General features: G+C 61.2%; 1 protein-coding gene across 2 annotated transcripts in view; it reads right to left on the bottom strand.

Moving 5' to 3' along the window:
• The window catches only part of SCUBE1 (signal peptide, CUB domain and EGF like domain containing 1), a 129,885-nt gene that overhangs the window by 23,376 nt on the left and 89,335 nt on the right, over positions 1-17,174 (bottom strand). For both annotated transcript variants that reach the window (XM_057743135.1, XM_057743136.1), the window contains 4 exons: positions 13,627-13,743; positions 6,777-6,899; positions 4,227-4,343; positions 2,631-2,753 (listed from right to left, as the gene is read on the bottom strand). In XM_057743135.1, coding sequence (XP_057599118.1) covers positions 2,631-2,753; positions 4,227-4,343; positions 6,777-6,899; positions 13,627-13,743 — 480 coding nt within the window. The remainder of the gene's footprint in view (positions 1-2,630; positions 2,754-4,226; positions 4,344-6,776; positions 6,900-13,626; positions 13,744-17,174) is intronic.

Here is a 17,174-nt window from a genome sequence, read left to right as displayed (position 1 = left end):
GTATAAAGTATGTTACACGAATCTAATTAATTATGATCCTCTTTGTAGACGATACATAACAAAGAAGGAAAATGCCCTCTCAGGGGAGAGGCTAACTCAGCTGTCCTGCAATGTGTATGACCCCGAATCCCATATGGACGGCTGACTCATGGGTGCCACCCCAGGGCCTCGGCTGACTGCCTTGTGGGGCTCTGAGGCCGTAACAAGTGAATGACTCCCCAGTATCCTCAGTGAACACTGTCTCCTTGCAAAGCATCTGACAGTAGAACACCTCCTGAGGAACTCATAATACCTGGTGTAGTGGACGGCGGAGGCTCTTGGTCCCACCCACAGGCATTGGACAGCTCTAGTGGTCGTCAAAAATGTGCCCCTCACTGTGGAGCGAATAATACAGCCTCGGGCATGGCTGGCGGGGCGGGGGCAGGACAAAGCAGTCTGATTGTCTAGTGCAAGTAGTTATAGATACTAGGATGACCTTAGATCTCCTTCTGGGGAGTCTGTGCCCCCGCCAGCACTTCATTTCGAACCTAGATCACAGCACAGGTGAGGCGGAACAGTCTACATCGGGGTTCCACGAAAGAGCAACCTACATACTGTGGGCTCAGGGAGCTGGTGGGACCAGTCTTCCCGGTCAGCCCTGGGAACCCTTAAACCGCGCTTCTAGGGAGGCTTCTAGCACCTTCTATGATGCTGCAGTCACACTGCCTGTCTCATCATTCCATGTCTACTGTCTAGAATATCAACTGCTTTTGTGTAGTCTCAGACCCAGCAAATGGCTCAGAGACAAAAATGGGATAAAACTGCCCTGACTGTGAGCTAACGAGCAGACCTCCCCCAATGACCCTTCATGGAGGCTGGTGTGGTGGCAGCGGTGAAGATCTGGACAAGCCCTTGTGGCCTCTCCTGCAGTTCTGACTGAGAAGGATGCCCCAAAGAGGAACTGAGAATTAAAACAAAACAAAAACACGTCCTCAAATCCCTAGAGAAAGCCTGTACCTGACAGCTCTGGTCACCAGTAAATACCAGACCTCACATGACCCTGATAATCAGTGGATACACCTCGAAAAGCCAGTCACTCGACGACAGCCCTGGTTTGGAAAGTCAGCCAGCTCTTGGCCGCTTCACCCAGCGATCAGGCTTCTAAGGCTGCTGTGAACCCATCTCCCTCAGCTCCCCCCAAAGGCGTGCCGCTCACACGGACATCACCTCATCCTGCCTCTAAGCAACACCACCTCACACGAGCTCTTCCCCCAAACTCTAGACAAAACCGCCAATCTGTTTTGCTCAATAAGACCCTGCCTGAGCAGCACAGCAATTCTTACTTAAGCAAGCAACAGATCCAGCTGTTCGACTTCAGGTACTAAGTGATGATATCCATGCTTTGATACTTTCATTCATTCACTCAACAAGTGCTGAGTGTCTACGGCTGCTGGGCTCTGTTCTGGGTGCTGGGGATATCACAGTGAACAAGACAGGCAAAGAATACCTGCTCAGGTGTGCAGAGTGCGCGTTCAGCTTGCACAGACCGACACCGCCCAGCAGGCGCCTGTGACGCGTGCAGTTTGTCTGGTGGCGTGGAGTGCGGTGGGAGGAGAGCCAAGTGGTGGGAGGGAGCGCTGAGGGGGCTCGGCGGCTGCTCTAGGTTTGTGGTCAGGAAGTGCCTCCCACCCCCACCTCTGGGGCAGACCCCTGCAGGGAGTCACCAGTCCTCTAGGCCAAGAGAAGAGCCCGTGTATGGCTGTGCTGAGGTGGGGGGGGCCGTGCCTGCTCGGTCAGGGAGGCTGGCCGGGGGCAGGTGAGGGTGAGGGTGGAGGGCCAGCAGGCCGGCGTGTGGCGGCCTTGGGGACCACTCCAGGATCTCTGGCTTTGGTTCTGCGTGAGGAGGACTCTCGGGAAGGCTCTGAGCCCAGAGGGACAGACGAGACTTAGATTCAGAAGGCTGACTCTGGCGGCCCTGGGGATGTTCGAGCATGGCGGGGCAAGGACCCGAGAGCTGTTTCCGGGATCCAGTACAGGCCCGGCACACAGCGGGTATGGCCATCACAGTCAGCATGTGTTTATGGAACCAGGGGCAGTGGGGGACTGTCCAGCACTTAGCCCGGAGATGCCCCAAGGCCCCACAGCTCACCAGCAGAGGGCGCGCGAACCCTGAGCGCTCCAAGGAGGACCGCCTGGCCAGACACGTGGGGCCGAGGGTATGGGCCAGGGGAGGGTTTGCAAAGACGCAGGTGCTCCCCAGGGCGGGCTATGGTGCTGCTGCAGCCCGCATAACCAGCTCTCCCTCCCGCCAGCTTCCCTGGCCCGACAAGAGGAGTTGGGGCGACAGAGGCCTCCACACTCCACTCCCTCTAAGTGTCAGCTCCTCCTGCACCCACAGCTCTGGCTGCACACACTGACCCGCGGTCTCCACCTCCACCCCCCAAGTCCGGTTCTGTGCCTCTGGCTGATACCAAGTGTGCTCTTCCCCTGTGTCCCCTCTTCTGTCAGCTTCATCTGCATCAGGCATATCCCAGCAGCAGAGAGCACCTGCCCAGGGGCCCCACCCATCCAGGCACTGGGTGGCGGGGCAGGAGCCAGCACCCAGGCCCTTCTCGGGGGTCCCGGCCGATGGCGCGCCCCCGGGCACTCACCCACGCAGTCCTTCCGGTTCCAGTGGAGGTGCCTTCCTGGGGGGCAGACACATTCGTAGCTGCCCTTGGTGTTGACACAGCCCTGGTCGCAGCTCCCGTTGTCCATGCTGCACTCGTCCACATCTGGAAGCACAGGTAGGCGTAAGGGCAGGAGGGAGGCTGGATGGGCCAGCCGAGGCCACACCCAGGACAGGAGGGCCGAGAATCCCCTGACACTGACCCCGGCCTGATACTGTCATTGGATACAGACATGTGGCCGCACACGACATACATGAGCTTGCACACACACCGGGTTCCCACAGACACTAACACACACCCCTCCCCCAGGAACCTCAGGGGTTTGCCGAACTTGGGCAGCTGAGCCCAGACGTGGGGGAGTGCAGAGAAGTGGCACAAAATAAAGTTGCCGTCAAGTCTCAGGGGGCCGGGATCAACCAGCACTGGCCCTGGGGTCCTGAGGCCTTATCTCACTGCGGGGCTTTGGATGTGCCCTTCCCAGCCTGTTTGCCTCTGCACAACAGACACCAGGGTGCAGGAAGTCTCCCCTGAGGCCCTGCTTTCTTTTGGGCCAAAGACCTACACGTGGAAGCTGGTGCCCAGGTTTTTGGGAGTTCCTCCAGAAGAATCTGCAGCTTACCCCATGAGCCACACCCCAGCACGAGCTATGCCTGAGCCCACCTGACCGTCACAGCTGCCCAGCAGAAGAAGTGTGACTACCCCCAGGTCACAGGAATGGGAGAGACACAGGAGACCACAGGGCCATTCCTGACTCCTCCACCTTCACCCCTCAAGCCTGTACATCTCCACGTCCCCTCATCCGCGGCTCCTAAATGCATCTAGAACCTTTCATCTCTCCACATCCCTCCCCCATCCTGCCCGGGCTCTCAGAGCTCTTACTCTCATGCCTGGAGCTGTGTCCCCACTGGTGCCCTGGGCTCCACTCTCCTATACACGTGGCAGCTAGAGGGATCCCTTTACATGAACTTGAGCCCATCACGTGCCCACATAAACCCTCCAATGGCTTCTCATTGTGCTGGGAAAAAAGCCACAAGTCCCCTGGGGCTCACGCAGCCCCGTGTCCCCGCTGTCTGCGTCTTCCATCGCGCGCCCCTTCCCTCATGGGGCTCTAGCCCCACTGGCTGCCTCTCGGTTCCTCTGTGCTCCTCTGCCTCAGTGCCTTTGCACATGCTGACTCCTCTGGCATGCTTCCCCACATCTTGACCCAGATACTCTCCCTTTAGGATCCCCCATTGTCCCCACCCTCTGCCCTTCTCTGTGCTCAGCCCCTCCCACTGGAATGAATGTTTGTGGCATTCTCTGCACAGCTGTCCACCCTTCCGGCCTAGGGTTCCCCAGAAAATGCTGTTTCCAGGCCTACGTCCAGGCCTGGCTGAGGCCTGGCACCCAGTGGATATTTGCTGCCCTTCCCCCCACCCTCCTGCCTTGCCCTTAGCTGAGCCCCTCTGCCCACCAGTCCCTCCCAGGCCGCTCAGAGTCCAGGTCAGGGTCGGGGGTGGGGTGGGGTGCATTGTAGGTGGCCGTGCGGCCAGGCGCGTGCCTCTGGGGGGAGGTGGCCCTGGCGGGCGAGCTGCAGACCTCCGCAGTGGGTTGTCCCATAGAGTGTGTAGCCGCGGTGGCACAGGCACTGGAAGCTGCCCGGGGAGTTGATGCAGATGTGGTCGCAGGTCCGCTCGAAGGAGCACTCATCGATGTCTGTGTGGCCACAGGAAGACAAAGTTTGGGAAGAGTTTCAGGGCGTGGTGGGTGGCACAGCCTGTCACTCACTCAGTCACTCAACGGACCCCTGTACACGACAGTCTCGGGGTCCCAGGCTCTGCGCACAGCCGACCCACGGCAAACGTCAGACTTTGTGTCACTGCCCGATTTTTCATGTTGTCTCCATCAACCTCAGGGGTCTGGGTTAGAAGCCACCTCACATCTTTTCTGGAGGTGGGCAGGGTAGAAATATTTTCAGTAGAAGGGATTATTATGAATCTCTGATAGCTCACATTACAGTGTGATTAGGGTCGGTTTTTAATCCACACCTGCAGGAAACTAGCCGGCTTGCCTTAGGAGGCGGCTGCACTGGGACATGAAAACAGACCTCTTGGATTCTGACCAGAGTGTGTTCTCCCATCACCCCAAGATGTCTCTGGAGAAAGTCAGGAAAACAGCACAGATAGAAAGGGGCAGGGGGTAGGGAAGATGCTACCCATGAGGAATAACAAAATAGCCTTGATAGTACGTGAATTTTGATTCTGACCATCCTGGCAGCCAGGGTAAAAAGGGAAAGAGGGAGGGTCACAGAGTGCTTGTTACCGGAAAGGAGGAAATGAACCACATGTTCGCCGGAGACAAGTGTGTTTTGGCTATAAGGTCTGAGCAAGATGGCCCTCGTGGGACAGTTGATGGGGGTCCTGAGGGCAAGGCAGACATTGACCTGCCTCTCCTTTGAATACATTTGCTCACATGACTACAGATACACCCATAACAGATGTGTGTTTGTAATAACTCTAGCACGAGGAAGGAATCGCTGCGGGTGCTCAAAGGAAGATGTGATTCCTCCAGGAGGGGATCTGGGAAGATCTCATGGTGCTGTGGCCCCTGGGCTCGACCTTGAAGGACGCGGCTAGCTTGGAATGAAGGAATGAGAGTCAGGAAAGGGCACTCCAGGCAAAGGCTGGGAGCCGGCAGCACCAGATCCCCGGGGATTGTGGAGCTCAGGGGGCTGGGGAGGTGTCTGGAGTCCCCATCCCAAGGGCGCTCAGTGCCAAGCAGAGGAGCTTAGACCCCTGTCTGCTGGAGCTGGAGGCCCAGAGGCTGTGCTGGAGCAGAGGCGGGGCCAGAGTCCCAGGGCCTCGGAGAGATGGGTCAGGAAGAGGGTGGGGGCAACTCAGGCAGAGCTGGAGCAGTCCTGTCATCGCCTCCTCCAGGCCGCTGCCTGCCCGTCTCACAAGGCGGCTGGGGATGCAAGATCAAGGGCCCTCCCTCAGCCTCCACAGAACGCGGCAAGGCAGATGGAGAAACAAAGTCCAAGTGTAGCGGAGCCTTGCTCGGAGCCTGGGCAGATGCCGTGCTCCCAGCGCCCTTGTGCCCTGAGAGCAAGACAGGGCCAGGTCGCCCGACCAGGGATGCAGAGGCTGAGCCCGGGGAGGGGAAGGGATGGGCTCAGGTCACATGCTGAGCCCCAGGCCAGGCTCCCTTACCAGCCTTTGCTCTCGCCTTCCTCAGGGCTCTCAGGGCCTCCTGCTGCCCCAGGCCAGCCTCTGAGCAGCACTAAGAGGCAGAAGCTGTAAGTCCCACGGCCAGATGTGGCCGGATGCAGCCCATGACTCCTGGTATCTCGTGGAGGCGAAATGACTGGACGGCAACAGGGTAACAGTGATGGAATTGAGCTACCCCACCCCCCAACCCCCCAGCCCCTCCCTCTGCACATTGCCCCAAAGCGGTCTCCGTCTCAGTGGCCTCGTCCAGCTCCACAGGGCTCCTTAACCTCCCCTCAGCCCGACAGTGCCACTTCCCAGATGGATTTACTTCCCTGGCTCCTCTTGGAAGATGTCTGTTCATGCTTCAAGCACTTCACCAAAGTCCCCTCCCCCAGAGCCTTCCCTGACCCCTCTCTCCACTGCCCATCCTCTGAGCTCTCGCCGCATCTCGTCTGTGGGACTTGTCCCGGGCTATGATGTTGGTTTCTGCCCAGATCTCTCTTCCCACTACCCCGCTCCTGGCAGGTGCCCAGGGACCCCGAGGAAGGACTCCTGGAGAGTGCCTGCCATGTGCTACAGCTTCCGCCAGGTGGCAGCATCCCATGCCGAAGCCACTGAAGGTGGCCTGGGCGCCACTGGGAGGGAGGGGCAGGCCCAGGCGATAGGCCTGCTACCTGCTCCTGGGCCGCGTGGGCCACGTGCCGATCCCTCCCTGGGCCTCAGTTTCCATCTGTATGAGGCAGAGGTTGGACCGGATGGTCTCTGAGGGCCCCTAGAGTCAGACGGGAGGGCACGCGCACAGGCAAAGGACAGAAAAACTACGCCTGTCCCCTCTGGCCCGGCCCAGCTGGTGCACAAGCCCCAGCGCAGGCTTGCCTCCCCTGCTGGGAGCCCGGGTGGCCCGAGAGGTGCGGGAGCCACGTGGACGCGGGCGGCTCACCTTGGCACGTCCGCTCGTCGGTCAGCAGCTTGTAGCCCTTCCGGCAGCCGCACTCGAAGCTGCCCACGGCGTTGCGGCAGACGTGGTCGCAGCCTCCGTTGTTGGCCAGGCACTCGTTGATGTCTGCAGAGCCGAGCGCGGGAGCAGGCGAGGAGAGGGCGCTGGGCCGCGCGGGCGCAGGACCGAGGCCGGAGCCGCCCTTCCCTGACGGCCCCCGCCCGCTGCCCCCCAGCCGAGCCCAGGAAGGGGGGCTGACTCACAGCCGTGGGGGCGGGAGGGTGCGTGACACCGATTCCCCTGGGACTTGGAGAGCTGGTGTTTGGCCACAGAAGGGAGGGAAACTGGTGTCCACTCTGCTGGGCCGGACAGCAGGGACCATGAGGCCCCCACGCCCTTCCATCCCGGGAGGCAGCGAGAGGCAGGGAGGCCCGGAGCAGGGGGCTGCTTCCCGGCGGCTGTGACTCTGGGCTAGGGGAGCTCTTGGACCCCCGGGAACTCGGCTCCCTGTCTGTAAAATGAGGATCAGAGGCACCCCTACTTGGAAGGATAACAGGAGGATGAAATGAAATAACATCCCTAAGGCACCGGCACTGTCAGTGCCCAACCAACTCTTTAAAAAGTAGGCATATTGGGCTTCCTAGGTGGCGCAGTGGTTAAAAATCCGCCTGCCAATGCAGAGGACATGGGTTCGATCCCTGCTCCAGGAAGATCCCACATGCCACGGAGCAACTAAGCCCGTGTGCCAAAAAAAAAAAAAAAAAAAGTAGGCATATTGGGCTTCCTAGGTGGCGCAGTGGTTAAAAATCCGCCTGCCAATGCAGAGGACATGGGTTCGATCCCTGCTCCAGGAAGATCCCACATGCCACGGAGCAACTAAGCCCGTGTGCCAAAAAAAAAAAAAAAAAAAGTAGGCATATTGCTTTACTGACGGGGAGACCGAGGCTGGGGAGGTAACTGGCTCCAGGGACTGCGGCTGGGACTGCGGCTGGTGGCTGGAAGCGGGTGTTTCCTGGGCTCCCTTCTCAGCCTGGTTCCTCCTGCTCCCCCTTCCCCATGCCTGTCAGCGGGTTTGAGCTGTTTCTTCACTCAACATTTCACGAGTTGTGGCGGCGCCCTGAAGGTCTCCCGGCGTGATCCCTCCCGAGCATCCCTGCCAGTTGGCCTCAGTCTGCACACTGCTAGCGATGGAAGCTTCCTCCCCTACAAACTCCTCCCGGCCCTGCGAGCTCCCTCCCACCCTCCCCGCCCTGCTCCTCTGGGCTTGCTCCCCGGGCTCCCGGTCCGTCTGGCAGACTGAGTCGTCAGAAACCTGTCCCTGAGGTACCTCTTCTTCCTCCTAAGTTCCTCTTGGGCCCTGACCCCCTGGGCCCCCCATGCTGGTCACCCCCCCCCCCCCCCACTTCTCTTCCCCCAGACTTGACCCAGCGATTGGAAACAGAAGTAGGAGATGACTTCCAGGAAGGTATTCCCACCCTGATTGGAGGGCTTGAAAGGAAGCAGTGGAGGAACTCCCTCCCCTGCCCCCTCCCCGGCAGGAAAAGGACTGTTCTGTGTTGGCCACTGGCCACATCTCAGCAGAGCTGCGGACTCAGACTCCAGCACCCGCTAAGCCTGGCCTGAGCGCGAGGCCCGGACCCCCCTGTCCTGTGTAACTGGCACCAGCCCACGGGCAAGGGCTATCTGTCCCCGTCTCATCGAGCCCCACGGAGGAGGCCTGGTCCTATTCCAACGACTCCGGTCTCAGGCCCAGCCTCTCACCGCGCAGCTCCCAACCCTCTTCCTTGGACCAAACAGGCTGGACTTGACACCTGCTGAAAAGTCCTAAGGTAGCGTCCCCACAGAATGCTCCCCAACACAGGACAATGGCAGGGGGTTAAAGAGAGCAAGGCTGAGACCCCCGGGGGGACAATTCCTGGAGTCTTTGTGAGGGGAGCGAGCAGACTCAGAGCCGCTTTCCTGGGGAGAGCCGGGTGGGCCTGGGCTCTGGAGAACCCGGGACACCCAGCTGGCGTGCCTGCCACCTCCTTGCCCTTGGCCAGCCTCCGGAGGTACTTTCGCCCCAAAGACCCATTCTGTTTGCGTATTCTGGCAGTTCTGGCACAGGAAGATGGGGAGGGAGGGGAACCTGAAGTGGCCCCCCCAAGGGAGGCAGCTGGGCTGTGTGCGATGCTCACTGCCTGGGGCCTTCACCTCCCTGCACACAGTAGCTGCTCTGTGTGTACATGCTGAAATGATTGCTAGAAACAGAGTCAGCCGAGCACCAGGAACTCTGCACGTGCTCCAAAGCCTGTGTTTCGGGAACAGAGCTGCCTGAGGGTGAGCCTGCGCCCCAGAGGAAGCAGTAGGACCCTCTGGAGGTCACGGCACCGTCCGGGCACAACCTCGTGCTGGCACCCAGACCAAGCACTTTCTGACAAGGTCTCACGGGACGGTCAAAACAACTGGGGGCCACATCTCCTGCTTCACAGGGGCCGTCACAGCTCCACACAGGAGGGAAACTTGAGCCCAGCCCCAGCTATCTCCGAAGACGGGCCCCTCCACTGCAGCACGCTGGCCCTGCGGCCTCCAGAGGAAGCAGACATCAAGTGCAGCGGGGGCCTGTCCGGGACAGAGGCTCAGGCTCTCCGTCGCCCCCTCCCCTGGGGATTCCAGGAAGACGAGGGAGGTTCCTGACGCTGGCAGGAGAAAGGAGGTCCCTCTCAGCATTGTGACCCTGGGCGGGGAAAGGCACCTCTCTGAACCTCAGGTTCCCCATCTGCAAACTGAGCTGCTAGCAGGCACCCATCCAGCATCATTCACTAAGCCTGAATGTGCAGGCAGGGCTTGCCTCCTCAGGAACACCTCAGGCCTCCTGGAACCCCCAATCCCATCCCCTTCCCCATCTGGGCCTGTCAGCTAAGGGGCTGTCATAGCAACCAGACAGGCGGCGGGAGGCTGTTTGCTTGAGGCCCAGGCTGGTGTAGCGGGGTCAGCGTGGGGGAGCCCCCTCCCAGGCTCTAGCCCCGGATATAGTGAGGGGGCGGTGGGCTCGCACAGCCCCTTGGCCTCCATCCTGATGAGCCTCTGCCCCCTCTCTACCTCCCGCCCCTCCAAGGCTCCCCTCCCTCTCCCTCTCCCTCTCCCTCTCCACTGTGCTCCTACCCGGCCCTGCCAGAGGCCAGAGCTCCCCGACCTGGTGGCAGAGGCTCGAAGCCTCCCCTCCGCAGCTGGCCTGGCTGCGCCGCCCTCCTCTCTGCACACTCGGCTCCTGCCACGGCAGGCAGCCCCCGCCGCACCCTGCCCCCGGGGCAACCGCCCCCTGGGAAGCCTCCCCTGAAGTTCCCTCCAGAGTTAGCTGCTCAGGGGGATGAGAGACCAGGGATCTGACTCCCACCAGGAGCCCCAGGGCCCCGCACGAGGCCTGTGCAGAAGGACCGCCCAGGAGAGGGCACGGAACGAACGGATGACCGAACGCGTGAATGACTGAACTGGGGGGCCCAGAGAAGGGTGTGGTCCTGGGCCACCTACCGGAACATCCGATGCGGGAACGTCCGTGTGTGGGGGAAGGTGAGGCGTGAGCTACGGGGACACCAGCAGGACGACGGTTCCTGTCCCCCTTGGCCCAGCCCACTGAGGGGGCACAGCCTGGCAACCCTGGCGCCGCGTGGGTGAGGGTCTGGGTGGGAGCAGAGGGTGGGCCCGGGGCAGCGGGCTGGTGTCCCTCGGAGCAGCCCAGTGGGGAGGGTCGGCCTCGTGCTGGGCCGCCGGGCAGAGGGGGGGTGAGGGGAGAGGACAAACAGGCGGGGGGCGGGGCGTTCTCCCAGACTGTTCTGGAAGGTGCTGGGGGGAGGGGCCGGTGTCCCTGAGGAAATCCAGGCTCCAGCTCAGGGAGCTGAGGCCCCAGACCTCCCTCCTCTCCGCCGGGCCAGTTCGCAAGGTGCCCGCTTCCCAGCTTCAAGTGGGGCGGCGCCTAACAGGGAGCCTGGAGGCTGGACCCCTGCGCGGTCCACACTCTTCAGACAAAGCGAGGGTCTGGGGCAGATCCTGCAGCGCCCCCCACGGCCTGATGTTTCAGGCAAAGCACCCTCACTTTCCCATGCCTGCCTCCACCCGCCCACGTGATCCTGTCTGTCCAGAGTTTTCAGCTCTGGGTTTCCGAGACCTCCAGCCATCGGTCTTGCTCAACAATGACCTTTCGGCTTCCGGAAAACACTGAACCTTTGATGTCCTCCTCTGGGCCCCTGCCAAGACCAGGGCGTGCACGCTGACCGAGGGGCCTGAAGCCCAGGGCCAGGGCCTTGGTTTGTCAGGGATTCCCAGCTGGCTCGCCCTGCTGAGCGCCGCACTCTGCCCTGCACCTCTCCAGCCAGGCCCCGGGAAACTCAGGCTGTAAGCCCAAGGCTCTAAGACACCAAACCCTGGGATTTCGAGGTTTCCAGGGTTCCCTGACTTGAAGGTGTTATGACATTCATGGTTCTAGATCCGTCCCACGACCCTTAAATTCTAATATATGATAATATCCAGACTGCCCTCACCTCCACTCCCCCCTGGCCCAAGCCACTGTCACCTCACGCCTGGGTGATACGCTGCTCTTCCAGACCCTGCCCAGGAACCCCTGTCCCCACAGTGGCGGGGACGGTCTCAGAACAAAAGCTGGGCCTGTGCTGCCCCGGCCCAACAGCATCTGGGGCCTGGCCGAGGCTCGCAGGACGAAGGGCCGACCCCTCCCCTGGCCCAGCCTCCCCCGAACCTTCCCCAGATCCAGGTACGCTGGCTGCCTTGGGGCCTGGAACCCCAAGGCTCTGCACAGCAGTCGTGTTGCCAGGGTTAGAGCCTCTTCCCCCAGCCTCCCTGCCCTCCCCACCCCCGCCCAGGCCAGGCCCGGCCTTGCTCCCCTGCCGTCCTGTACTTCACCCGGCACCAAGCGGTCTGTTATACACGCTTATCCCGGCGATTTTAAAAAATTAAAATCTGCCTTCTTTACTCAATAGAAGATCGCCATGCACAAGGGATGTCTGTTTCATTCACTGGTCTCCCCTGCACCTGCACATGGGAGGAGCCCAGAAAACCCATCTGGTGCATAAGTGAACAAGAGAGCTTCCTGACTCCTGGGCAGCAGGACTAAGGCAGTTTGGTGAGAGGTAAAGGGGTAGCTCTGCCGAAGGGGCCCAATGGTTTCAAGAGGAGCCATGGGAAACCTGGCCGGAGGCTCAGACGGGTGGGCCTGGGGCTGCGTGGACAGGTGTGCACAGCTCCCCTCAGCACCTCCCCTATCCCAGACTTAAGGTGCGGTGAGGACGGACATAACGCGGGCCACCAATGGATGGACAGGGGCAGCCGTCAGAGCCCCCCTAGGTGCTCCTCCTGGGCTGTGTGACTGCCGAGGCCCCTTTCCAGCCCAGACAGGTCGGTTCTCAGCAGGGAGCTCCTGGCCACATGCCAGGAAGTAAGCCCCGCCCTGCCCCTCTGGTCCTGGGTCAGTGCTGTGCCTCGGACAGGGTGTGGAGTGGCCCGACTCTACCTCCTTCTGTCCTGGCTCCAAGGGCAACTGGCTGGGTGTGCTGTGACATCACAGGGCTGTGAGGACGGCCGGGTCTGCGGTGGACCTTGGCCAGACCTCCTGGCATTAAGCCCACACGGCAAGGCCTCAGATTGCCTCCGCCTCCCCCCTGCCCACCAGGGACACATCTCGCTCTAAGTGGGCAGAGCGGGGGCTACAGAAGAGCTTTATTTTCAAATAAATAGGTGGAAGAACTGTTATTTCTGTCAATAATCACTAGGTTCTTCCCAGCAAAGTGGCTGGGCAGGAGAAGTCATACGCTGTCTATTTTTACAGGCTTCAAAAAGCCCACCGCAGACTATTTTAAATCACCCTAAGCCTCTGCTGTCAATATCTTCACCCACTGGGCTCTGGAAGTTCAAGTGCCTCTCCCCTTTCCCTCCGGCCTCCTGGCCTGCCCACTTCCTGGCAGGGTGCTGGGAGGAGGGCAGCTGGTCTTGGCAGGGATTTGAGGGCTGGTCTGGGGACTGCTGAGGGGCTGCACCTCACTCCTTCGCCAGGGCTGACTCCCCGCCCAAGGCCTGCACTCTGGGGGTCCCGTAACACCCCAGGTCTTTGTCTGGGCTGGTGCCTCCGTGCTGCAGGGCCGGCCTTTCAGTCCTAGGGCTCAGCCAGCTCTGGCTTCCCAGCCTCCTTGCTTCCTGTTTCCTGAGGGGTCCCCAACATGGCTGAGCACCCACAGGCCCCCAGGAACCTCGGGGTGAGTCGGGGAACGGTGGGCAGAGAAAGCTCACACTTATCTGGCTTCCAGCAGCCGGCAGACCAGCCCATTCCTGATCTTCCCAGTCCCTATTTCTAATTTTGCATCCTTAGCCCTTCGGTTGAGATCCCCCAACACCTTCCCTCCTCCAGTGACAAGGCTACACAGCGTCCCCAGTTTTCTAACGCCGACAAGAAGACCATCCTGTCCTAGTTCAAGCCCTGCGCCCTGCTGCCCCAGCTCCACAAGATGCACCCTGGCCAAGGTGAGTGAGCGCAGGAACTGGCCCGCCCCGCCCCTGGGAGGCCACAGGGAACCTCTGCCGGCCTAGAAGCCTGAAGTGAAGGCACCCCATTTGTTCAACCCAGGGTGCAGCCACATTCTTTGATATCAGAGCCCCGCTTAAACCTATCGATGCACAGCGGAACCGGGGTTCCCTCGAGCCCTGCTGGGGAGCGCCGGTACTGACTCTCCCTCTTCTCAGCTTCTCCAGCAGAAACGCCGCTGACAGCTGACCACCCTCACCCCTGCAGCACACGTGGTCGCACACCCAGCCCAAGCGTGCCACCCCGCTCCTGCCCTGCCTGGTGAGGCAGGCTGCGCGTGCTGACCTTTGCACGTCTTCCCATCCGGCTGCAGCGTGAATCCAACCGGGCAGCTGCAGCGCACGCCGGTGGCCGTGTCCTTGCATGTCCGGTCGCAGCCTCCATTATTTACTGCGCACGTCTCTGAGGGGGGGAAAGAGACAGAGGCGCTCAGTCTCCTCGGACAGAAGCCACGGCCTTTCCCCACTTCTGTCTCCTCTCCTGAGATAGGAGACCTAAGTTCAACTTCTGGCTCTGATACACTCTAGCTGTGGGGCCTCTCTGAGCCTCAGGCTCCCCATCTGTAAAATGGGAGAATGACACCATTCCCCTGTGATGATGATGGGTGGGAAAACTGTTTGCAAACCGCAGGGAGCTGTGCCAACAGGGTCAGGACCACCCCCGGGGCCAGTGCTGAGATCGGCCGGGCTGCTATTTAACTGCCCAGGGACGGATTCCTAAACCCTTGCCTTGCCTGGACTTGGACTCCAAACGCAGACTGGCAGTTACTGGGGCTCCCAAACTTGTCTCAGCGTGGAATGGCTTGTGGCCCTGGCCGTGGAGTTGCGAGGGGAGGTTCCCAGAGCGCGCACACCATCCATCACCTTGATGAGGCTCTTAGCCCAACATCTGTTCTCACGGAACGATAAGCCAAAGGCGTCTGTTTTTTGTCCACTTGAAGCTAGTCTAGTGCTGTTTTTCTTTTGCAAGTTCAAAGGGGCTGGAGTGGCTGGGGCAGAGCTGAGGTCACTGAGCCCGTCGTGTGGTGAGTGAGCCTCCTCAGGCCTGGAGAAGGGGCTGGCCCAACTGGGTCACCGGGGCACACGGAGGGGCCTAGTTCCCGGGCCTCTGAGCCTTTCAACCCGGGTTTCTTCCTGAGCAACTGGCGTGCTTTGATTTTGTGGGAACTTCCCTCACCCCTAGGAAGGGAAGAGCCAAGGGCCTCCACCTCCTATAGCCTGAAATCCCCTGCATGCCTACCTACCGTGGCTTCCCCTGGGCTCCTGGCCCCAGGGGGCCTCTTCCCTGAAGTTTCCCCCAACGGGTTTATTCTGTCTGTCCCTCTGTGGTGTCCGCATTCCTGCAAGCTGCCTTCCATTCTCTCAGGGAGGGGTTTGGGGATGTATGTAGGAGTGATGACTAAATGGACACACCCCGCCCAGTTGCCAGGAGTCCCTGCTGCTAATGCCTTTCCTTTGAACTTCAACTCGTGGGGGCCGGGTGGAGCGGGGAGAGGAGGAAACCCGGCTTTCGCTCTGTGTGTGCGTGATTCCGCGGGGTGGCCCCTGGGGGTTGTCCCGAACATCCTGAACTCGGGCCGCCTGCTGCAGACGGCCGCTGGCCCTTCTTCTCGAGGCTAAGGTCTTCACCATGGTAGAACAAGCTGTAACTGCTACGGAAAGGCCTGTCTCCTTGCCTCTGACTCCTCCCAGGCTGTCCATGCGTCTCCACACGTCCTAGCCCTCTAGCTGGCTGTGGACAGCTTCTGTGGAGTGTGCTGCCTCGGGCCCTGGAGGCCTCCTGCTTGCTCATGGTTCAAGGCCAGCTCAAAGACTCCCTCTACCAGGAGACTCCCAAGGCCCAGATGCAGAAAGGAGGCCCTGCCCGCCACGTGCTCATGCAGGCTGCCCTTGACGTTATCGCCCGTCGAGCTCGGACTTGCACACACCTGCTCAGGCCCTCTGGTCTCCCCACTGGACCGTCTACAGGGGCAGTGGAGGGGGAGAGGCCAGCGTGTGACTCTGGCTCTGTCACTCACTGAGTGACCTGGGGAGGCCAGCCCTGGGGGCTTGACCTCAGCACCCACACCTGGCAGGTGAGGACAGCAAGCCCACCCTCCCAGGGCCGAGGTGAGGATCAAAGAAACCCCACATTCAGCAGTGCCTGGCCCGGGGCCCCGCCCAGAGTAGCTGCTCCACAAATGTTAGTTTCCTGGCCTGAGGTTACAGCCAGAGAGGGAAACCCTGCCTCCCACCCTCAAACCCAGAGCCAAGGTACCCCAAGCGCCTCTCCAGCCTTTCCTGTGGCAGAGCCCCGCTCTGGAGAGGGGGGCCGAGAACCTGCCTGTTTTCCAGGTACAGGTAGTTGAGGCTCAGGCCTTGGAGAGGCAGGGGAACAGCCGGGAGCAGGGCTGGGCAGCGGCAGGCGCCGAGAGCTCGGGCGGCATTACTCCGCGACAGTGGGAGGACCCCTGGGCCCCTCCATGGTGGCGGAGACGGGATGTGCCATGGGCACTGGGGGCTGTGTCCCTGAGAAGTAGACCTGGCCGACCAGGCTCCAGGGGGCTTGCAGGCCCTACCCGTCTCTGGAGGCCCTGATGGGACTGGGGATCTTGGGCCTTTGGAGCGGCGGGAGCCTTGGAAACCTGCGGGCCCCACCCGCCCACTGGGCAGACGGAGGCTGCGTGGGGGCTGGGGTGAAGCCTGGACAGTCGCCCACTCTCTGCGCCCTCAGTGCAGGTCTCTCCCCAGTGCCGAGCACACTTTCAGTCTCCTGTGTCACCCTGGACGAGGTTTGCTACAGAGGCTCTGGATCCCCGAAGGGCCCTTTGGGCTCCCCTGGGTGGCAACCACCCCATCTCACAGGCTTCGCTGCGCTAGGCCCAGTTCAGCGTGCTAAGCCTCAGCTTCCCCGTGCTCCCAGCAGCTCTGTGGGTGGCTCCTGCACTCTCCAGCTCCCAGGTGCGGAACGGGTGCCGAGTACCAGGGATCGGAGCAGAGCTGTGTGGCAGGTAAGTGGCAGGGTGGGAGGACCTGCTGGGTCCACTGCAGCCCGCCGCCAGCCTCAGATCTCCATCCCAGCCAGCCCGGCCCTGGGCACACAGCCAAGTGTGCACTCAGCTCTCCGGCCCCCTCCCAGGCGGCTCCTTTCCCGGTGCTCCCCTCTCCACAAACGCGACCCCATCTGCCCCAAGGACGCATCCTAGGAGGCGCCCTCCCCACCCTGCCTGGGGCCCAGGGCCTGGTCTCATCACTTCTTTGACATCAGATTCCTGCGCAGTTTTTACTGTTGCTGTTCTGGCCAGGCCCCCAGCGTCCTCTGACGCGAGCTGCACAGATCTCCCCAGTGGTCCCTCTCCTCCAGACCACTGCTGCGCTCTGGGCAGCCAGTACCTTCGGGCTTACGTGGTGACTCTAAGAGCCAACCTTCCCCCCGGGACCTTCTCTGCCAGGCCCTGTGTGGGGCGGGGAGGGGCTGAGCAGAACAAGGCACTGGCCGTCAGCCTGTCCTCACAGCCGCCGTGGGCAGGCTCCTGCACTTGGCCCCGGTGCCCCCTCTACAGCACAGGGGGCTGTGCCCGCCTTGGCCGTATTGTTCTGAGGTTAGTACGTGCACACTGCAAAGTGCAACGCATATGGAAAAGGTCACAGCAAAGTCTAACGGGTCCTTTGAGCTAAGGTGGGGGTCAGAGACTGACGTCTACCATACAAAGCAGGCTGGCCTGGGAGGCGCTGACAGCTTCGTCCCAGGGTGTTCCCAAGCAGAGGCTACTGGGTGCTGCTGAGGGGGCTCCTGGCCTGGGATGGCGGTCAGCCTGGGTCACACCCCCTGGCCCCCCCGTCTCCAAGTGCCTC

This window comes from Hippopotamus amphibius, chromosome 7, assembly GCF_030028045.1.
Source record: "Hippopotamus amphibius kiboko isolate mHipAmp2 chromosome 7, mHipAmp2.hap2, whole genome shotgun sequence".
Taxonomy (NCBI): domain Eukaryota; kingdom Metazoa; phylum Chordata; class Mammalia; order Artiodactyla; family Hippopotamidae; genus Hippopotamus; species Hippopotamus amphibius.
Note: the sequence above shows the minus strand (reverse complement) of the source record. Positions and strands in the feature narration are given on the sequence as shown.